At 43.4% G+C, this 18,486-nt stretch overlaps 2 protein-coding genes and 1 long non-coding RNA gene across 5 annotated transcripts in view; all 3 read right to left on the minus strand.

The window, feature by feature from the left end:
- Positions 1 to 14,177, minus strand: part of LOC136436898 (rho GTPase-activating protein 6-like) — a 73,799-nt gene extending 59,622 nt beyond the window's left edge. Inside the window, exon 1 of one of the 2 annotated variants that reach the window (XM_066431289.1) lies at positions 13,781 to 14,177. In XM_066431289.1, coding sequence (XP_066287386.1) covers positions 13,781 to 13,817 — 37 coding nt within the window. In that variant the 5' untranslated portion in view covers positions 13,818 to 14,177. Of the gene's footprint in view, positions 1 to 5,798; positions 5,934 to 13,780 lie in introns of those variants that run through there. The other variant, XM_066431288.1, reaches the window with a different exon arrangement.
- On the minus strand, positions 10,006 to 10,556 carry LOC136437501 (uncharacterized). The gene is made up of 2 exons (XR_010756195.1): positions 10,380 to 10,556; positions 10,006 to 10,277 (listed from the first exon to the last, which is right to left on the minus strand). It is a non-coding gene; the product is annotated as an uncharacterized lncRNA (long non-coding RNA).
- Positions 14,178 to 17,294: 3,117 nt separating the features above from the next.
- The window catches only part of LOC136436900 (septin-11-like), a 48,830-nt gene continuing 47,638 nt past the window's right edge, over positions 17,295 to 18,486 (minus strand). For both annotated transcript variants that reach the window (XM_066431291.1, XM_066431290.1), the window contains one exon: positions 17,295 to 18,481. In XM_066431291.1, the coding sequence (XP_066287388.1) occupies positions 18,322 to 18,481 (160 nt within the window). In that variant the 3' untranslated portion in view covers positions 17,295 to 18,321. The remainder of the gene's footprint in view (positions 18,482 to 18,486) is intronic.

Genomic DNA, 18,486 nt, shown 5'->3' on the forward strand with positions numbered 1-18,486 from the left:
CACCCCAATTCCGGATTGCGTCACAACGTCACGATCGCCTCCAACAACCCCTGACCTCCAGGTCATTGCCCGGTCAAATACGCCAGTCGGAAAACAGTTTGAACTTGTGTAAAACCCTTTGATGATTGCGGTACGTGTCCGTACGGGGGAGGGTGCTCAGGAAACCTGTATGTAGATAACAATATTGATAACCGGATAAAAAGACTGTGTACACAACCAAGTTAGCCTGTATTTACACAAGCTCTCGGCCGGAGGTTACTGACCCCCAGCCCAATCTAGGGGGATGGCGGTTACAGGACCGGCTGGCTACTAGGAGCGCGATTCGTCAGGCTAACAACCAAGTCATTCAACCGACCTTTCGGTGACCATCTGTCAACTTCCTCAGGGCAATTCTGAGTGGTTCACATTGCACTTCATTGCACCGAAACGTCGGCTGAATAAATCACTTTGTTGTGTGCAAAGATTATTTCTATTCAGTGACTTACCAACCTGAAGTGATGAAATTATTAACCGATATCTTGATAACCTGACAACAAGCTTTGGACAAGGGGTAGCGAGGGTTATAATTGAAATAAAGCTTAACTAGGCAGGTTAATGATTCATTGATTGATCGATCGATACGAGGCTAACTCTTCGCCTGTCGACTGGTGTACGTTGTAAAGAAAAAAAAGGACGCAACCTCTTTGGCAAAGTCTGACTTGATGTCACTGCAAGAGCGCGTTAGAGAAAGCGCATTAGAAAGGTTCTAAAAGCGGTCCAAGTTCCTGCTTTATGTACTACAGCTATCTCACAAGCCCACAGTGCTCAAAACACCTTTTTAAGCCCCTGCCACACTTGTGTGTATGCACAAGTCCGTAGAGTTGCGTATTAACATGTTTTTGGTTTAGGATAAATTTGCAGCCGAAGAAGTCATTTCTTTGGTTTGATAACTAGACTGCTCTACGGTGGGTCAAAGTAGAAAACAACTTCCTCCCCGCAAAATTGACTTAAACCAAAAAAATGTTACTGCGGAACTCACGCGCACTTGACTGATATACTAGTACGCACAAGTGTGACAGGGTCCTAAGTGCGTGCGTATATGCAAGTCCGCATGAGTCGCGTATTAACAAGTTTTTGTTTTATAGGCTAAGTTTACAGCCAAATAAGTTATTTCTTTGGTTCGATAACTAGGCTGCGCAACGGTGGGTCAAAGTAGAAAATAACGTCTTCCCTGCAAACTTTACATAAATTTAAACCAAAAAAATGTTCATGCACAACTCAAACGCACTTGCATATACGCAAAAGTGTGACCTGCAGGGGCAAAGCGCTCACAACGTAATAATTACTTCAAATGTTACAAACGTTCTGAACTTACATTTCCCGTCCTCTTCTGCGCTTTGCGATGTCATGGATTGTTCCGCCGAACTCATGACGCTTTGGAGTGACAGCGTTGGAATATTTCCCCAGAACATTAGATAGACGATAAGCACATTAGCAACCGTCTAGTGATAAAAGTAGCCGTCCTCAGCATAAAAAACGATCGATCTGCTGACAGATTCTTCTAGACCATCGCTCCAGCCAGTTCTCATCTGAACACAACCTGAGCTCAGAATGAGAAACTTTACAACTCGCACGTAATGTTTATCTCGTGTGTAAAAGCGGTACTCAAGACAAAATACCTTTGCAAAGTGTTTGGCACTGACCACGTCAAAACATGACCTGTTGTTTCCTCCCTCCTCTCTACAGGTGAAATTGACCGGGGAGACCTGGGGTGCCGTGGATATCACCTGGCGTAAAGTTATGAAGCTATGACGGACTTCAAAAGGTAAACTTGCGAACATCTAGAGAAGGGACGAATGCACTTAATGAGAATGTGGTGAAACGTCAGGAATTTGCCATCACTAGAAGTGATTCTGAAGTTATGTACCCGTGTTATTAGAGCCCCAAAAATGGAAATAAAAAAATGCTGAAATCTGTATGGTAGTGTCATTTACTAACACTGCTTAGCATATTTGCGTAATAACGTCCTACTTTGAGCATTTTAAAGCAGCGCAAAAACGTGCCGTACTATGATCCATTTAGTTTCGCGAGCCTACAAAAACCCCGGCGAAGATTTTCAGTGAGTTCTCACATCACAACAACGTCGTATCTTTGCATCACGGATTACATTGTGATAGTGTTGTTTGAACTAGTCATGTAAATAAATTATTAAATGAATTGACTTTCAAAATATGATTTTTGGGCCCTAATATTGCTTGGGTTTCCTATAAATGATGTGAAAAAATACAAGTGTATTGAACTTTGGATGTACTTGGCACTGAGTTGCAAATGACGGGTTTTACCTCTCGAGTTCAAACCGATTTTGAGTGTACTTCGGATGACCCTAGCTCCCAAACCCTTGCATCCAACATAATCACACTATATTATACATGTTGTGCACGCAAATAGTTTCGACAATCACAATAGCTAAAAAGGTTAGGGAGCACATTAGGCAAGGCGGTTGGAAAGAAAAATTCCATCGGAAAGTTTTTTTCTTTAAATGCATGGTCATAACAAGGGTAAGGCAAAACGGGAGATGACAGAAGGGACCCCCTCGGATTCTTTATGGTCAGTCTTTAAAGAAAGCAAGGGTCAGTAGTCCGTGAGAGACAGGTCATTCCGGCCGCTGGCCACTGCAGAAAGCGGTGTGTTATTCATCGTCACCGTTCCACGTCAGCTGCCCGGACGTTCCCATGAAAATAAGTGGGTCAGTTTTCATAACATCTTCCGGTGACTTATGTACACAGGACAGGGAGGGGTGGAGGTGATAGGGGCGTGTGCCAGTCAAGCTGATGCTACGTTTTCTTTTTGAACACAAGGTTGAATTTCTAAAAACTGAAAGTTGTTTTGACTATGTAGTTTTGTTACAATCATTCTGTGTAATTCTGTATTGTTTCTTAATGTTACTTTGACAACCAGTAGAAAAAATATTTGAATCTTGTTCACCAGTATTATGCTAATCTTCTCCTGCCATTGTTTCAAGCCACAGACAGTCTGGGATTTTTATGTGTTTATGTAGTTATGGGGGCCAATCCTCATTTCAAACTACAGCAAGGCCACAGTGGGATGCACTTCCTAAATTAGTTTATGGTTCTGAACCCTGGGTCCATATTCTCGATTTTTAAGTTTGTCTCTTCGCGCTTTTGCTAAGTTTGCTTGTCAACATCTTCAAAAGTGATGTAACTTCACATGAAATCATTGCAATATAACAACTTTTACAAGGGTTATATGGCAGCTTTCAGATAGTCATGTGTCAACATTTATACAGCAATTGAATTCTATCCAATTGTCGATCCCAGCTTGGACATGCTGTAAGGGATTGCATTCATCATTTCGGATGGTGACGTAAAACCGGCGGCCCTGTGTATGAGGGAGCTTATTATTGGAGAATAGTATAACACGGCGACTGGGAAATAAGCGGAACTTTACGTACTAAATTTAAAAACACTATTAGCACGTAACTTTCACAACTCTGTCTAATCCACGTATCTAGGTTTTTGAAGTTCATAACTATCCTTCAAGTACAATAAAGATGATTTTAACTCTTTCGCTGAGATAGAATGACGTCTGCATAAGCGCCACTTGTCGGAATGCGCTGGAATTACATCTGCCCTACGCGTGTCTTGTGAAACATTTTTTTGCGGCTTCACCGTAACCTTCTACATACTCGGAATGACTGGTGGTCGACCCCATACCTCCAAATTAATCCCCGTACGTCGGTGAGTTATAGTTCCGGAGTTTAACAAATCCATGCCGGGATCGTGATTGCCAAGGTCACCGGAAGAAGGGTCCTCCCACCTTGACACCTGCCCCCCTCCCACCACACGGTGGCAAACCTAAAACCCAGCTGTGCGAGTAAAAAAAAAACACAAACTTCTAAACTCTGAGACAACTTGGCAACCACTCTGGTGCCACTAAGTAGTTGTGAACGTTTGACTTCGATAATCAAAGCCCTCTTAATTGTGCCCCCCTCCCTCTAAACGATCATCACGGGGACATCAACTAAGGTAAACCACGGCCGACCCCTGCCCCTTCCCACCAGAGCTGCAGCGAACGTAAACTCCTGGCGGAACACTCTAAACAGGAAGGCGCCTAACCCAGGTTAGAGGGTCGGCGCCGGCTTGGGTGCTAAGTATTTTCCCAGTTCGGAAACGATTCTTGTAACAGACGAGTGCGGCATTTAAGTTGAAGGCCATCCTCGGAAATTTGGAACAAACAAACACACGCGCTCCTTTGCATGGGTGCAATGTAAATATCCAGAGAATTTCTAGGAAGTTGAAAGAGAAAAACCCGTATTGGTGGTTATGTATATATATCTAGCTACGGTCGACAAAGACAGGAATAAACGTAGGGTTACCATGTTAATAAAGACAAAATTTTACAATGATTACATTTAGCTAGTAACTATTTTTCATTGGGTGCCCGTAAAATATCACCCTTCCTATAAAGAAACGACGAATTGACCGTTTTCCTGTGTTATGCTTTGTACTTATTTCTTGAAAATCTTTCTACTTCTACTTATCAAGTACATCATACAAACAACGACTACAACTTTGCCATACTTTTAAAGTAGCATACAGTTCCTACGGCACAAGACCACAGTGAGTGCACCTCGTTTGTAGTGCTTTGCCGCATTACCAACGTGTTTTCCCGCACAATAAGTGGACCCGCCTCTTCTGTGGTCTTGCCAATGAAGTTGAAGGTTTAACGTCGGTCCCCTGCTGCTGCCTTGACTGTTTCAGGTTAGTCTATGCGGGCACGTTTAGTTCGCGTGGTAAGAAAAAGTACGCGTAAACCTTGGTCCTCTCGCCTGGACTCGTCGGCGGCATCCTTTGTATAGTCGTACGACACACAGGTAGGCGGTCTGCAGGTGGTCCAAACATTAAGTAATCATTTCTAAAAGTCCGTCTTGTAAAAAAAAAAACATTACAAAAGATGAAAAAACACCAAAAAAAGCCAAAGCTATCCACCTGCTTGGAGATTAGAAATAAGAAACACGGTGGTCTCTTGATTGTGCTAAACTGGCTCACAGCGCAGTGGCCTTTGCCACGGAGTAAACCAGTACAGGTGTCCTGTTTTTTGTCAGAATAGAACAAGAATAGAACAAAGCGGTTTCGTCATTGGTCAATGGTCAGGACAGACGATGAGCTCATGGTGGTTACATCAGCTCATGATGATCATCAATAGCCTCTACTAGGCTACGTGGATCGCTGGGAAAATAGTAGAAATCGGCCAAATAGAGTGAATAGTATGCCAGGGGTAGTCCGCTATACAGGGAAGTTCAATACCAGGCTACGTGGGTCGCTGAAAAAATAGTAGAAATTGCCCACTGACTGAAATAGTTAAGTCGGCCGGCTAAGGAGATAGGCACCATAGCACAGCATACTATCCACTCTATTTCGCCAATGTCTACTATATTTCAGCGATATCCACACAGCCTGGTAGAGACTAGATCATCAAAGGATGAAACGATACAGGCATCAACACTTCCACGGTTTGAGAAGACGTAAACCATGTGTATGTCCATAAAAACAGTTGTCAACATCTGCGAAATCATCTGTACGGCGTGCGATTTGCTTATGATATACCACCAAGCGGCAAGCCTTCATTTTGTATACTAGTACCCAGAAAACCTTCGAAGACCTAGACCTCTAGACATCGAGCCATAACTCTGTAAGAAGAATAAATCAACTCTCGGCAGACGCCGGGCTATTTCTCACCACACATAGGAAAACAAAAATAACAGAGAGTTTGCAAAGTAGGGCAAGAGTTCAGCCTACCTAGGGAAAGGCCCTTCTTTCTCCAACGGCAGCGCATGACGTCCTTAACCGCAAATACAACCATGGCCGCCCGAAGACGAAAGCCTTGGTCCTGCATGTGGTGATCTGGACCTCCAAGTTTAAACTCCCAGACCCAACTATTGGAACGCCTGTGTGTCAGCTGGACGATATTTCCTCAGGAACATACCACTAACGACTGTAGGGGGTGTACATGAATCTCTGAGGACGTGTATTTTTCCTCCAAACTTGTTGAAATGCACGACAATTCATGTCTGATATCCTACATATCAACTATGTGGATCTTTCTATATAGAGAAATGGGTTTTATTCCAGCAGAGATACTTTATGTAAAGTTGGAAGGCCGAGTGTTTTTGTGGTACATTCCATTGGCTGTTTTTTAAACGCCCGCTGCGCACATGGCAGAACGAGGCCAAGTCGTCCCATCTGCCCGGTACTGACGCCGTCGCACGTGTTCGTCTCTAAACACAACCCAAGGGACCGCTCCACGATGTCGTTATTATAATAAACACTGTTACAAATCAGCCGAAACAAGCACATCATTACTTGTCTCATTGGCGGCGGGTTCCACTGAGGTTGGGGTGTGTTTACATGCCGATGTAGCGGGGAAAGGACGACAAGAAAGAGAGAGGGCGGGAAAAAAGGTGTGTTCCTTGCTTGCTTGTTTTATTTAGATCTCCATTAGTGATTTCTCAGAAAAGTTGTTTACAATACTACAGTATAGTTGTTTACGAAAGGCTGGAAAGGAAAGAAAATAGTAAAAGAAAGACAATGAAACTTCTTTTTAAAGAAAGAGAGAGAAAGACAGCACTACTGGAAAGCCACGGGAATCATGAAGAAAGGTAGCTAGATAGCAATCTAGCTCGTAGATTGAGCATGAGAGCTACCTAGTTACGTCTTGGAGAGGTAATCAATCTCAGGCCGTCTGTCCGGTTGTTGACGAACAAATGTCCGGTCAAGCACCGGCCGTAAACCTCTCTCCTCAGTCCAATGTCTCTACGCCTAGGGGCATTCTGGTGTCTTCTTCCAACAGAGTTGTTTGGTACGGCCCAGTACTGTATTCCAAAGGACCCCGCAGGTTAATCGAATTATGCTGAATCCAAACATTGTTTAGTCTGACGCCGGAATTGTGATTTTAAAGGTCGATGACTCCCAGTATGTGGAGGAAGAGGGAGGGACCGCTGTTGACGTGCAAATCGCTCACAAGAACGGGTCAATAACCTCGCATTAGTGCAATGACCACCTGGGTACCTACGATGGTATTAGCCCGGGGGTTCAGGCCTTCGTGGAAGAATTGTGTGAGAGTTAGCCTGGTCCCAGTCTCTAGGGGTCGGCTTAGGGGTGTTTTACCGGGTCCAGTCTGTTGTATTGAACCGTTTCTGATAGCCTTTCTAATTCGGCTGTCACCCAAGGCCGTAAACACACCCCGAGCGGACTAAGCTGTCTGGGCGGGCGGGGTCTCTCCCAGCGCCGTAGAGATATCGAGGAGCCCCCAATGGTATGGTTTCCAGGCTATGTGAGAGTATGCTTGAACATATCCTTGAACGTTGTAAGTACAAGATACGATGAATTTGAAGCGGTTCATCTTCAAATCGCTTTTTCAACCACAGACACCATGCTATATACACCACACAGGTGGGTGATTTGCAAAACATTACGCTGATTACAGACTGCATTGAAGGAACCGTTTTGTCGATTTTACCGCTAGTGTCTTGTAGGCAAAGTGGCCTAATTATTTAGCGTTCACGGTGATATATAGTCACGAATCAAGAACTTGGAAAAGCAAGTGACCGTTTCACATAGAGGGTACGAACCTCCTTGGTCTACCAGCTGTAAACTAGCCTGGTCCCAGTCTCTACGGGTCGGCTTGTGTGTGTTTTATTTACCGGGCCCAGTCCGCTAAATTGACCAGTTTCTGTCAGTCTGTCTTAGCTGCCATATAGAGTTTCGCAGCCACCATAGTTAAGCCTGCATGGGTGCCATCCTATTTCTACCTAAAAGGGTATCGGTAGAAATAGGATGGCACCCAGGCTAACCATAGTTAAGCATCCACCGTAGTTTTGCCGCCACCGTCGGGAGCGAACTAACTACCCCCGGGCGGGCTAATCTGTCTGGGCGGGCGGGCATCACTCCCAGCCCCGCAGAGAAATCGGTATGGCTACCAGTCTAGCGGTAAACCGCCTTGACGGGAAAACAAGACCATGACAGGTCAACTGCCCTGACGACACCGGCCGCTATCCACCGGGCGCCTGCTGTCAATCTCACAACAGATGTCCGAAGGTAAACAGGTTCTAGAGTTTGGATCCCTTACGATGGGGGGACAGCACACACCAAAAGGGAACAAGGTGTCTTGTTTTTCATTCTATCATTTGCGGTCGAAATTGAGGGTAATAAATTTGTCTGCGAGGAAATCCAATGAATGAACCGAATGATTGTCGCACATCGCGAATCGTCTGCAGTACACATAAGAACCGCAAAGCGGCGTTTGATCGACAGAAACATATCTTCTCTTGGAAGATAGCTAACATGGCTAACATAGTTTGCAAGCAGAGGATGATTGGGAAGATTGAGACCTTCTTCTCATATGCACCGTTTTCTCGGTCAATTAGGCCGCGGCTGTCAGAACTCGGGGCAGATATGAGAAGAAAGCTGACATGCCGAAATGAAAATAAATGGCGCAGTTAATGGCTCTAATAGAGAAGAAAGCAAAACCCTGGAAATGTTCCATAAGAGGGGGGGGGGGGGGGGGGGGGGCTGGGGGTTAGCTAAGGTGACTATCCTTCGTCTTAGGTCTGGGTGCAATCAGCGTACGCGACGTATTTGGATATTTTCAACTAAAACATAAACAACGAACAAATTTGTGGCAATTGAGGGCTAGGGATGAAGTTCTATGGGAATATCAACATATTTTATCACATCTTTCGAGGAGGAACGTAGGGAAAGACCACTAATCATCATCGTTCATTAGGAGCAGTGCCAATAGCTGAGAGAGAGAGAGAGAGAGAGAGAGAGAGAGAGAGAGAGAGAGAGAGAGAGAGAGAGAGAGAGAGAGAGAGAGAGAGAGAGAGAGACTCAGAGAGAGAGTGAGGAGATGAGCAAGAACAAGTAAACGATGAAGATGGGGAAAAAATTAAAACGAGAAAGCCGACATTTGCTCACAAATGCACATTTTTTCTGTCCTCATCATTTCCAAAACCGTTCATCGTTCGCTGCTAATTCCCGTCTAGTAAACGGTCGTCGCCTTTTGAAACGGTCGTCGTTTTCTTTGTACTAGCAAGCCCCGTCACTAAAGTGTACTAGCACGCTCTATCCACATCGTGATGTTTCGTGGAGTGGTTGATTAGGAATAAGTGTTTATGACTCGGGTCCATTCCATTTTTTCGATAATTTCTTGTACATTTTTTATTCATATCCATACTGTCGTAGTTTTATTGCTTTATAAATGTTTGGGCTTCTTGTTATACCCCCCAAATATGAAACGCTCAGATATGGCATCGAGCGGTCAGCAATACGGCGACGACCGTTTGGAATGGCGACGACCTTGCTAGAGACGGCCATACTGCTACCGCTGTAGTGCTTTCTAGCAGAGAAGGAGGTGTCCTGCAATACCTTTGTCGATCACATGCAAACAAGAAGAAAATTTACCTCGCATGCCCGGACGTACTGTTATTGTGTTGATCGGAAATTTGGCACAACCACCACAAGGACAGCTGCGAGCCGTGTTTATCAGATGTGGCTCGCTCGCTCTCTAGCTTGAGGCAAAAAATTCCTTTCTTTACTTGGAAACATTTGCCTCCGTACGTTCAACATCACTTTACGTCAGCGGCGGCTGAAGGCTGATATAGAGGCATTGTATTTCATTCCACCGAGATAGGCGGATATAACTTACACAAGGAATCACAGGACTGCTCCCATCTGGGCCTTATAAAGAGGAAAGAAAGCCAAGGTTTTGTTTTCTGGAGTGGACTTATTTCACCCCCTTGTCCTCGGTTGCTCCCTCGTCATCAAGACATAGTTCCTTGAGCGTCAGTCAGTCAGCCTGACGAATGGGAAGTACCCCTCCCCCTTCAACCTGCGGTCAAGTCGAAAGACCACCGATCCTTGAAATCACGTTTGGCCCTTTGTAAGGCCACACCATCTTAATCTTATGGATGACATCCGCGCGCGCATTGATTTTCGCCTGTTGTCAAAAAAAAAAAAAAAAAATCACCTCCTCCAAGGCTACACAGAACTCCGGAACTTGCCGACTTTTGCAACAATGAGAGACATGGGAGAGGAATTGAGGGATTGGCAGAGGGATTTGTGAGCGTAAACCATGGAAGGCTTAATATGGAGTTCAATGCCATGTATGTTGAAACTGCCCTTATGGGTGTATATGAGTATTCTCATCACAGTCATATATCATCCACAGTCCTTGGAGCCAAATACCTTCTAATAGTCTGCTATGATGAACAAGACAACCTACATGTACTCTCCAAGCAGAGGAGTGGGTGCGGCAGGTTTTTGGCATGTTTTTAGGCGTTTTTGTCATGGTATTTTTGTCTCTATTTATAGAGAGAGTACCTACATGTATCTCCTACAAATAAACTGTGTTCTGTGGTTCAATTCGCAATACCAGCTTTGTACTAGTAGCCCTGTGGTTTAGCAGCATTTTTTTTTTCAGGAATTTTTTTTTTTCGCCCGCGCGCATTAGTTTTGGGGTCTCCAGAGGATGTCATCCATAAAATCAAGTTGGTGTGGCCTAACGAAAAAAAAAAACACGCGCGCGTTTCGCAACGGGGTTGTCCTATTGCAATCTCTGAGCCATTCGTAGGCTGCTCAGTGTTTGCCAGACACGAATATAAGAAGCTAAGTGAAGTTTGTTGCCAAGTTTCTTTGATTATTTCTATAGACAGACTTTGTTTCAGACCATTTCAGTTTAAAGTTATCACAGTGGGCTTCCTAGAAGAAGTGGGAAGTGAGAAAAATGTGACACGGACGTGAACCATCTGTTTGAACTCCACACGCCCACTGACGGATCCACATTAGCCGTGACTGTGGGAGTCGTTCAATAAAAACGTGTCCGTTAATTTCTGTCAGGGCAGTGTAAGCGACTAGCCTCCACCAAGCCCCGCGGATCGCTGGGAAAATAGAAATTGGCCAAATAGAGTGAATTGTATGCTAAGGGCGCTGTCACACTTGTGCGTATAAACGTTGCGCGTGAGTTGCGTATGGACAAAATTTTTCGATTATTTTTACAAATGTGTGACCCACACATTGTTATTCACATGTTAAATGTGCCTCGCACATTCATCAAAATAATCGAAAGCTATTTATAACGAATAACTTGCGTATTAGCGTAATTTCGTTAATAACCCAAACTATCATACTTACTGGGCCATATTGTGCGTATGACTGCGTACCTAAAACTTTCACAAAACGATTGAGATACGCATAATTAGGCGCGTATTGTGCGCACGCCGGCGTATGACAAAAATGTCAACGCGCAACTCACACGCAACGGCTATACGCACAAGTGTGACAGGGGCTTTAGGGAGTCGGCTACGGAGAGAGGGTCCAATCTGCAATCCTAGGAGCCTGCAAGTGAAACCCTGGCAAATATTATCCCTATAGCCGGCTTAGTAAGTCTGGTAGAGACTAGCAAGCGACAGCCCTGTCCCCCTCCTCAGCAAGGGACTGACCATTATTTATGAAAGTGTCGTGGAGACATTTAGTGTGCAAGATGTTACTGTAATTACAACAGGAAGACGAGCAGTCTATCCCTGGTTGTCAAGAGACATACGTCAGAGGATCGACCGTTTATAACAAAACACACATGCATGTCTTTTGTCCCTAAAAAGCCCCTATCACACTGGACCCGCGGCACGTTGGCGACCTCGCTTTGACTGAGCGATTTGACATCGCGCTCAACGAATTTCATCGATGAAAAACGAATCTTTTTTACGCTTTGTGTGTTTTGTTGTCATTTTAGTTAACATTATATACTTGTACGTTTTGCATGATATTCCTATGATAAATTCAAGCGTAAGACAAATCGAATTTAGGACTAATAGGTCTTGAAATCTTTAGAGATTATATGCAGCAATGAAATTGTGGCATTGCATCATTAGGTCTTGCGTAGCCATTCGGAAACAGTCAATCAACCGTAGGTTATCTTACGCAACCTTCGCGGGGCAGTTCTGCACATTCTCTCTTGTTTGATTTAATCAAGTTTTATGACCAATCGTGGCCGAGGTCACAGCTCCGAAGGGTTACAACAGTCCAGCTGGGCGGGATGTGTTGTGTCAGTGTCACGTGCCTTATCGCGACGGACACACGGCCAAAACAAACATGGCCAGTTGTGCACAAACGCGGACCAGCTTTTCTTGTGATGTGGTTCGGTTCAAACCAGTTTAATGAGAGATGTTGACTTGTTTCGAACTTTTGATCTCCTAACAGACGTTGGAACGAAAAAAAAAACGAAGCTCTAAAACTTGTGAAAGGTAGAAATACCGTCGATACTTGCGCCAGCCGCAGTCCATCAAATCTATTACGCAATGAGGCACCGAAAAGGGAGAAAACAGATAACGGACCTGAAGTAATATAAAAGTAATCGGAACATAAAGCTTACGATTACATGCTTTGGACGGATCCAAAAAGTGATACCGGAACGACCATCTCTTCTACTTCTACGGCTTGAAATAAGGAATGGTTTATCTGATACGGCAGTTTCAACATTTCAAAATATTGCAAATAAGCATGAAATTTACATTTTCCGGTTACTATATTTGACGCAACAGGTGCACCGCACGCCGTCAGAATATTAATCTACAAGACCCATTAACGTCACCAGTTGCACATGTAATTTTAGCATTATATGGGGCCCTCAGTAAATGCGCCTTCGTGGTTAATGCGAAGAATTACCAGACAGAACTAGTATTCAGGACGACAGCCTCTAAAAAAAACGTGTCCCTGTGCGAGATGAAACATCATTACGGCAGGTTACAAGGCACCGACTTTCCAAGCAACCGACGTCGTTTTCCAGGAAACCCCGTTACGTTTGACGTCATCATTTGAAAGGTTGAAAGAGACCCGTGTCACGATGAATACATATACACCGTAACCAAGGACATAGAACCGTCGTTTGCACGGTCCCCTACACTAACAACGCCTCCTTGGGGAGATAAGCGGTGATGTGGCTCCCTAGAGCCGATCAGAGCCGCGGAAGATCAGCAGTAATCTTCCACCCTCGGTATCCTAGCAACAGGCGGGGACCAACGTCAATGCTGAGGCAAAAGGGGAGGTTCATTTCTACCACGGTGCGGTGGTGGGAGGGGGAGCGTGCTATCCTGTCACCAACCTTGTCCATGTGAACTGCACACGCTCACAAGCGGCGGGACTGCGGCACAGACGTGACGACACTGGGCAGGAATCTCAAGGTTCAGCCAGGCCGAGGGAAGATCTTCTGCGATTCTTGCTGAAGGGACCGTCCGTTATTAATCGGTTTGAATGAACGCAGATGACGATAAAAAGGCGCGAACGTCATAGATAGATGCCAGCGCGATATTTCGTGACATTACCGCGAGCTATCTAAGATCAATCAATGGTTTGCGCTTTTGCGTATCGTCTTGTCTCAGGCGTTTATGCTGAGCGACACGTTATATTCAAACCACAACCTACCGAGTACCTCTCTACATACATCATTTTCTTCATTTATTCTGTTGGATAAGTACAAGAAACGCTCTTCTTTCGTGGTGCTGTAACGTTAAACAACGAGGGGCCAATTACGCGAAGACTATGCTTTGCTGGCAAACAAAATGCCTCAATCCCTCACCAAGATGGCCTCACAGAAAATAACAAAACAATCCCGACCTTCATTGATAATCAGCCACAAAGCTAGAAGACACGATAGAAGACATTTGTAAGAAGAAGTCGGATTCACGCTAAGGTTTAAGACAGGAAAAAAGACGGTAACTGTTACTTACTTTTCCAGAGCTGCCCGTCCAGTTTAAGAACGCCCATGGAACCGTCTCAGAGTGGCATCCATTCAAACATCCAAGAAAAATATCCCACTTCCACCGCGACGTCCCCCTCGTGCAATGTTCAAGTCTTCAAGAAGTCTTCAAACGTTACGGCGGCCTTCCTTCTAGGAGCTTGTGTCAGAAGGCAGCTGTCAAGTCCAGAAATGACGGGAAAGATCAGCGTTTTCTGCGAGGGCAGGAAGGAAGTTTTGGTATGTAGGTTGATGTATACAGGCTCGGTGGTGGACTGTACGGGCGATAATTCCTGGGCCTGCTGGCTCTCATCTGTACAGGCCCGTTTTGTTCCAGCTGTCAGAAGGAGCCTCTGGCTTCACACATCATGTAGGCTTGTTGAACGCACGTCATCTCATCCCCGCATACATATATGGTCTGTAGTTTGTTCTGGACACGGTGGTTGGGCTGGCTAGATCCAGTACCTTGGTTCGTGTAACATTCGAAGTGCATACGTGTCCTTACTTATACAGTTGCGTTTTGTTTGGTTTTTGCTAAGTTCTGAAGGCTACAAACGTGCAAGAAGTAGCCGTTTCTTTTGGCGATTTTCAGTGGACTGTAAACATTGAAAAGCATTTGTTGTTTTCGCCATTCCCTTGCAGAAATGAAGTGGGGATTGGTCATTAACAAACTGCTGTCATGTGTGTACTGTAATCCTTGTGGTTTGATGTGGTCTACAGCTGGCAGACCTCAAGATGGAGAACGTCTGATCAGCAGACAGTATAAAAGAGACCCCTAGCGTGTCAAAAATATACTGCAAATAAAAGTTCCTTTTGGTTCGATCAGCTTATGGTACTGAAGAGACGCCTAGCATTTCAGATAAGTACTGCAGAACAATGAACTTGGGCAATACCTTTACTCACATACAAATGCTAACTTTAAGAATTGGCTATAATGGTGAATATTTAGCGTGGTTATTGTATGAAGCTATTATATGACCTTGTTCACTTTCTGAATAAAAGGTTTATGGGTTAACGACAACTATACATTTATCTGTGCACTTCCAGATAAATTTTAACGTTTTTTTATTGTTAAGGATAGTGTATTGTTCTGCAGTATGTATCTGAAACGCTAGGTGTCTCTACTGGACCATGCACTGATCAAACAAGAGCAGTACCATTTTCTGCAGTATGTATTTGAAACACTAGGTGTCTCTCCACCAAGATAACCAGATTTAACTTTGGACTACTGCCATTTCTGCATATATATTAATATAGTACATTGACAGATGGCCTTGCAGTTATCAAGGCCCCTGATAAGACAATGCATTCCAGGGGGGTCATTCAAATGCATGCGTTCTCAATAGCATTAAACACAACTTTTGCAATGATAGAATTCTAAACGCAATGATTAGCCAATAGTAAACCATGACAACTGTGGAGGGAAAACTGTGGATCTTTTTAGTTTATTCCTCATAGTAGAAATGCAATACATATTTCATTATTGTGTGTAGCTATAGCACTGTATCATTGTACAAGTTGATCATGAAATGTTATTCTTACAGTACAACTGTTAAAGCATACCTAGAGCCTGACAGAAATATAGTAGCACCAAGTACAAGTTCATGATGAAACTTGAAAGACATGATTTATTGCATGAAGCGGTAAAGTACAAAAGTCGTCCAGTAAAATGCATAATTCCGGCCCTCCAACGTTCTGGGTGGCTTTCCGCCAGCACATTCAACATCTCATTATCCACATCAGTCCAGTCCACAAAGCTTTGGATATGGCAGGAAGTTACATCATACTTGTTGTCATGGTAACGATGATGATGTCACTTCCTTTAGCGATCAATGGTATGATCTTGTCCAGAAGGATGTAGCAGAGGATACACTGGTTGTTGCATCGAATCTGTCTCAAAAATCGGTTTAAAAGCTACATCATCGTATTAAAGCCTTTCTTGTAGGACCTAGGAGCAGTCTACAACCGAGGATCAAACATAGTTGAACTGCTACAGGAATCAAATTTCTCCAGGTTTCAACAACAAGTACTGTAAATGCAGTTAAGTTTGCGTGGTCTTAATTTCGCGGTAGGGAGAAAATGGAGTGTTTGCGGTGGTTTCGAGTTCACCTTTGAAGCAATAGTAGCGCTGCCGGAACACTGGCGAAAAATTGTTCGCGGTGGTTTTAAGTTTGCGGCAAAGAGCATATCGTGAAAACCGCGAACATAAAACCACCGCAAACATTTCTGCATTTACAGTAACTTCTACATGTATTACTCCTAGCTACCACCCCATACACACTGTAGGGGTCATTTCTGGTTTAGCAAGAAGCTACCATTTTCCCTACCTGTGTCATCTGCAAATGTGACAGTTTAGCAACACACAGACTTGCCAGTCAAAATCTTTTCTTTTTATTTCATCAGACGGTCCAGAGAAATTCAAGTTTTAAAGTCGATGTGGAAACAATTAAACAAACCTTCATACGATTAGCGTCCAGTCTCACTGAACCCTGTGCATTCATTTCTCCACAATACGGCACATCTTCTATATATCAGCAGCCATCAGTCAACTTCCAGTTCTTCCACTATGTTAAAGCTTGTACAGTAGTACTAAAAGCAAGTCTAACTCTACGGTACCTGTTCCAATTTACACTCCCCACACCTTCCATTATTATTTTACAAGTACAAAAGTTATCCGTGGTATATGCAAGATTATTTGTTTCTTTTATCTAAAAGCGAGTATTTGTAGAAACGCTTTACGACATACAGTTTTGTATCCACTGTGATGGCTTATTGATCGATTTTCTCACATTGCTATGATGGCTTGTACCCTATTTTTCATACATCTGTGTATTTTATTTTGCAACTGTCAGTCTCGAAACTTTCCACAGAGACTCAGTCTCCCGTTAATGTATTATACTTTTACATGGTAGATAGAATGGGAATTCAATAGTTCAGTAAGTTGTAGGGACATTTCAGTATACTACACAAACTGGGGAGTTTTCCAAGAATCTTATTCATTCATGGTGGTCTCCGGCCAAGTTCTCTGGAGCCACTCCAAATCTTGGACTAAGGCCACAACATTTTAATTTCTTGGTTAACGGAATTTGCTGGATTGGAAAATCATTTGGAAAACAGAATCTCAGAGGAAAGTTTGTACTTTGGTGTACACAGTTTCAGGGAGTGAACAGGGTCAGGTGCAAGTTTCACCCCAGCCTTCTGTTTTCATGATTTTTTTTTTAGCTAAAATTTAAAAAAAAAAAATGTTAACCAAGAAATTCAATTGGTGTGGCCTAATGGAGTTGAGAATACTCTTAAAAATGCACTGTGATATAAAATATGCAATGATATGAAATATTGTATGAGGTAAGGTATGTAAATGAAAAATCCCCAGGACCTTCACTTGACAATGTCTACATTGGTTTGCATAAACAGGTTTACCGAAAAGTACTGTTTTGATATTACCCGGTATTCATTTTTACTGATTCTTGAATTGATTTTTGCGAAAATTAAGGTCCCAGGAACAGTTCATCAAATAAACTGTGTATTTCAATCATAGAAATTAAAGCTCATATTTTCCATTGAAAGGTTGTCATATTGTGGAAGACTTAATCATTATAGTCAAAAGCTCAGGATCACATTTCCTGCCATAGAAAGAAAAATTCCTTAAATATTATGTCCTTTTTGTATGCACAATACAGGAATACAGCAATTTTGTTAGTGCCATTCTTACGAGAGAAATTGAAGATATACATTGTATCAGCATTTGGAACTGAACTTCTTGAACACCCATCTGTATCTTACCATTACACACACGTGTTAAACTTGTGCATATTTTTTGTTACATCAGTTCTATGTCAGTCATGTAATGCCCATCATCTATCTGGGACACTTGAGACAATCTGGTCAGAGCTATCTACAAGGCGCATCCAAAGACGTCAAGTTTTATGCTAAGGTTCTGCCCATGAGTCTACGTTTTGGCATTAGGAAATGAAAAAAATTAACACCATTACTCGTTAGATATACATAAAAAGTACTGTTTGTATCGGTTTTATACACTACCTCGTTCAGGTTAAATATTGCACGGTGCAAAGATGCCATAACCAATTATATAATCTCCACGGAGAGTTTTATCAATATTGTGCTATATGATTATTGTTATAAAAGCCATGGTCTCGGTTTTTAGTAGCAACCAGTGTACAGTAGGGGCCATTTCTCGACAAGTAAAAAACGGATAATTTTACAAAACTGTGAACAGTTTTGAAAAAGGCAACAAAACTGTACTTCCTGAAGCAATTATTCGATATGTTTCCACACAGATACATACATAATTATATAGAAATGCTTTGCATTCTTTTGTCAATGCTTCTTATTTTGGAGTTTTAGTGCATTGTAGCTGCCACAGCTTGGAACACAGGAATATACACAACATTGCCACTGACTTACAGATGAAATTTACACAAAAGGTCCTAAACTGAACATTAGCATGATATGATAATATGGCTTTTATTGATTTGCAAAGGAAAATGTCCCCCGATGTACACTGTACCTACTCTAGTACGACGGAAATAGATTCTGGAGCGCGTTTCTTCTGTGGACGTCCGAAGAGGCGTGATGTCGCCAGTCCGGCGTTCCCGGGAGACTGTCGGTCGGGGGGAACGCCCAGCAGCCAACCAGCCGCCAGATGCGAGACGTGGGGCGTTGCGGCCGAGATCTGAA

Source organism: Branchiostoma lanceolatum, chromosome 6, assembly GCF_035083965.1.
Source record: "Branchiostoma lanceolatum isolate klBraLanc5 chromosome 6, klBraLanc5.hap2, whole genome shotgun sequence".
NCBI lineage: Eukaryota > Metazoa > Chordata > Leptocardii > Amphioxiformes > Branchiostomatidae > Branchiostoma > Branchiostoma lanceolatum.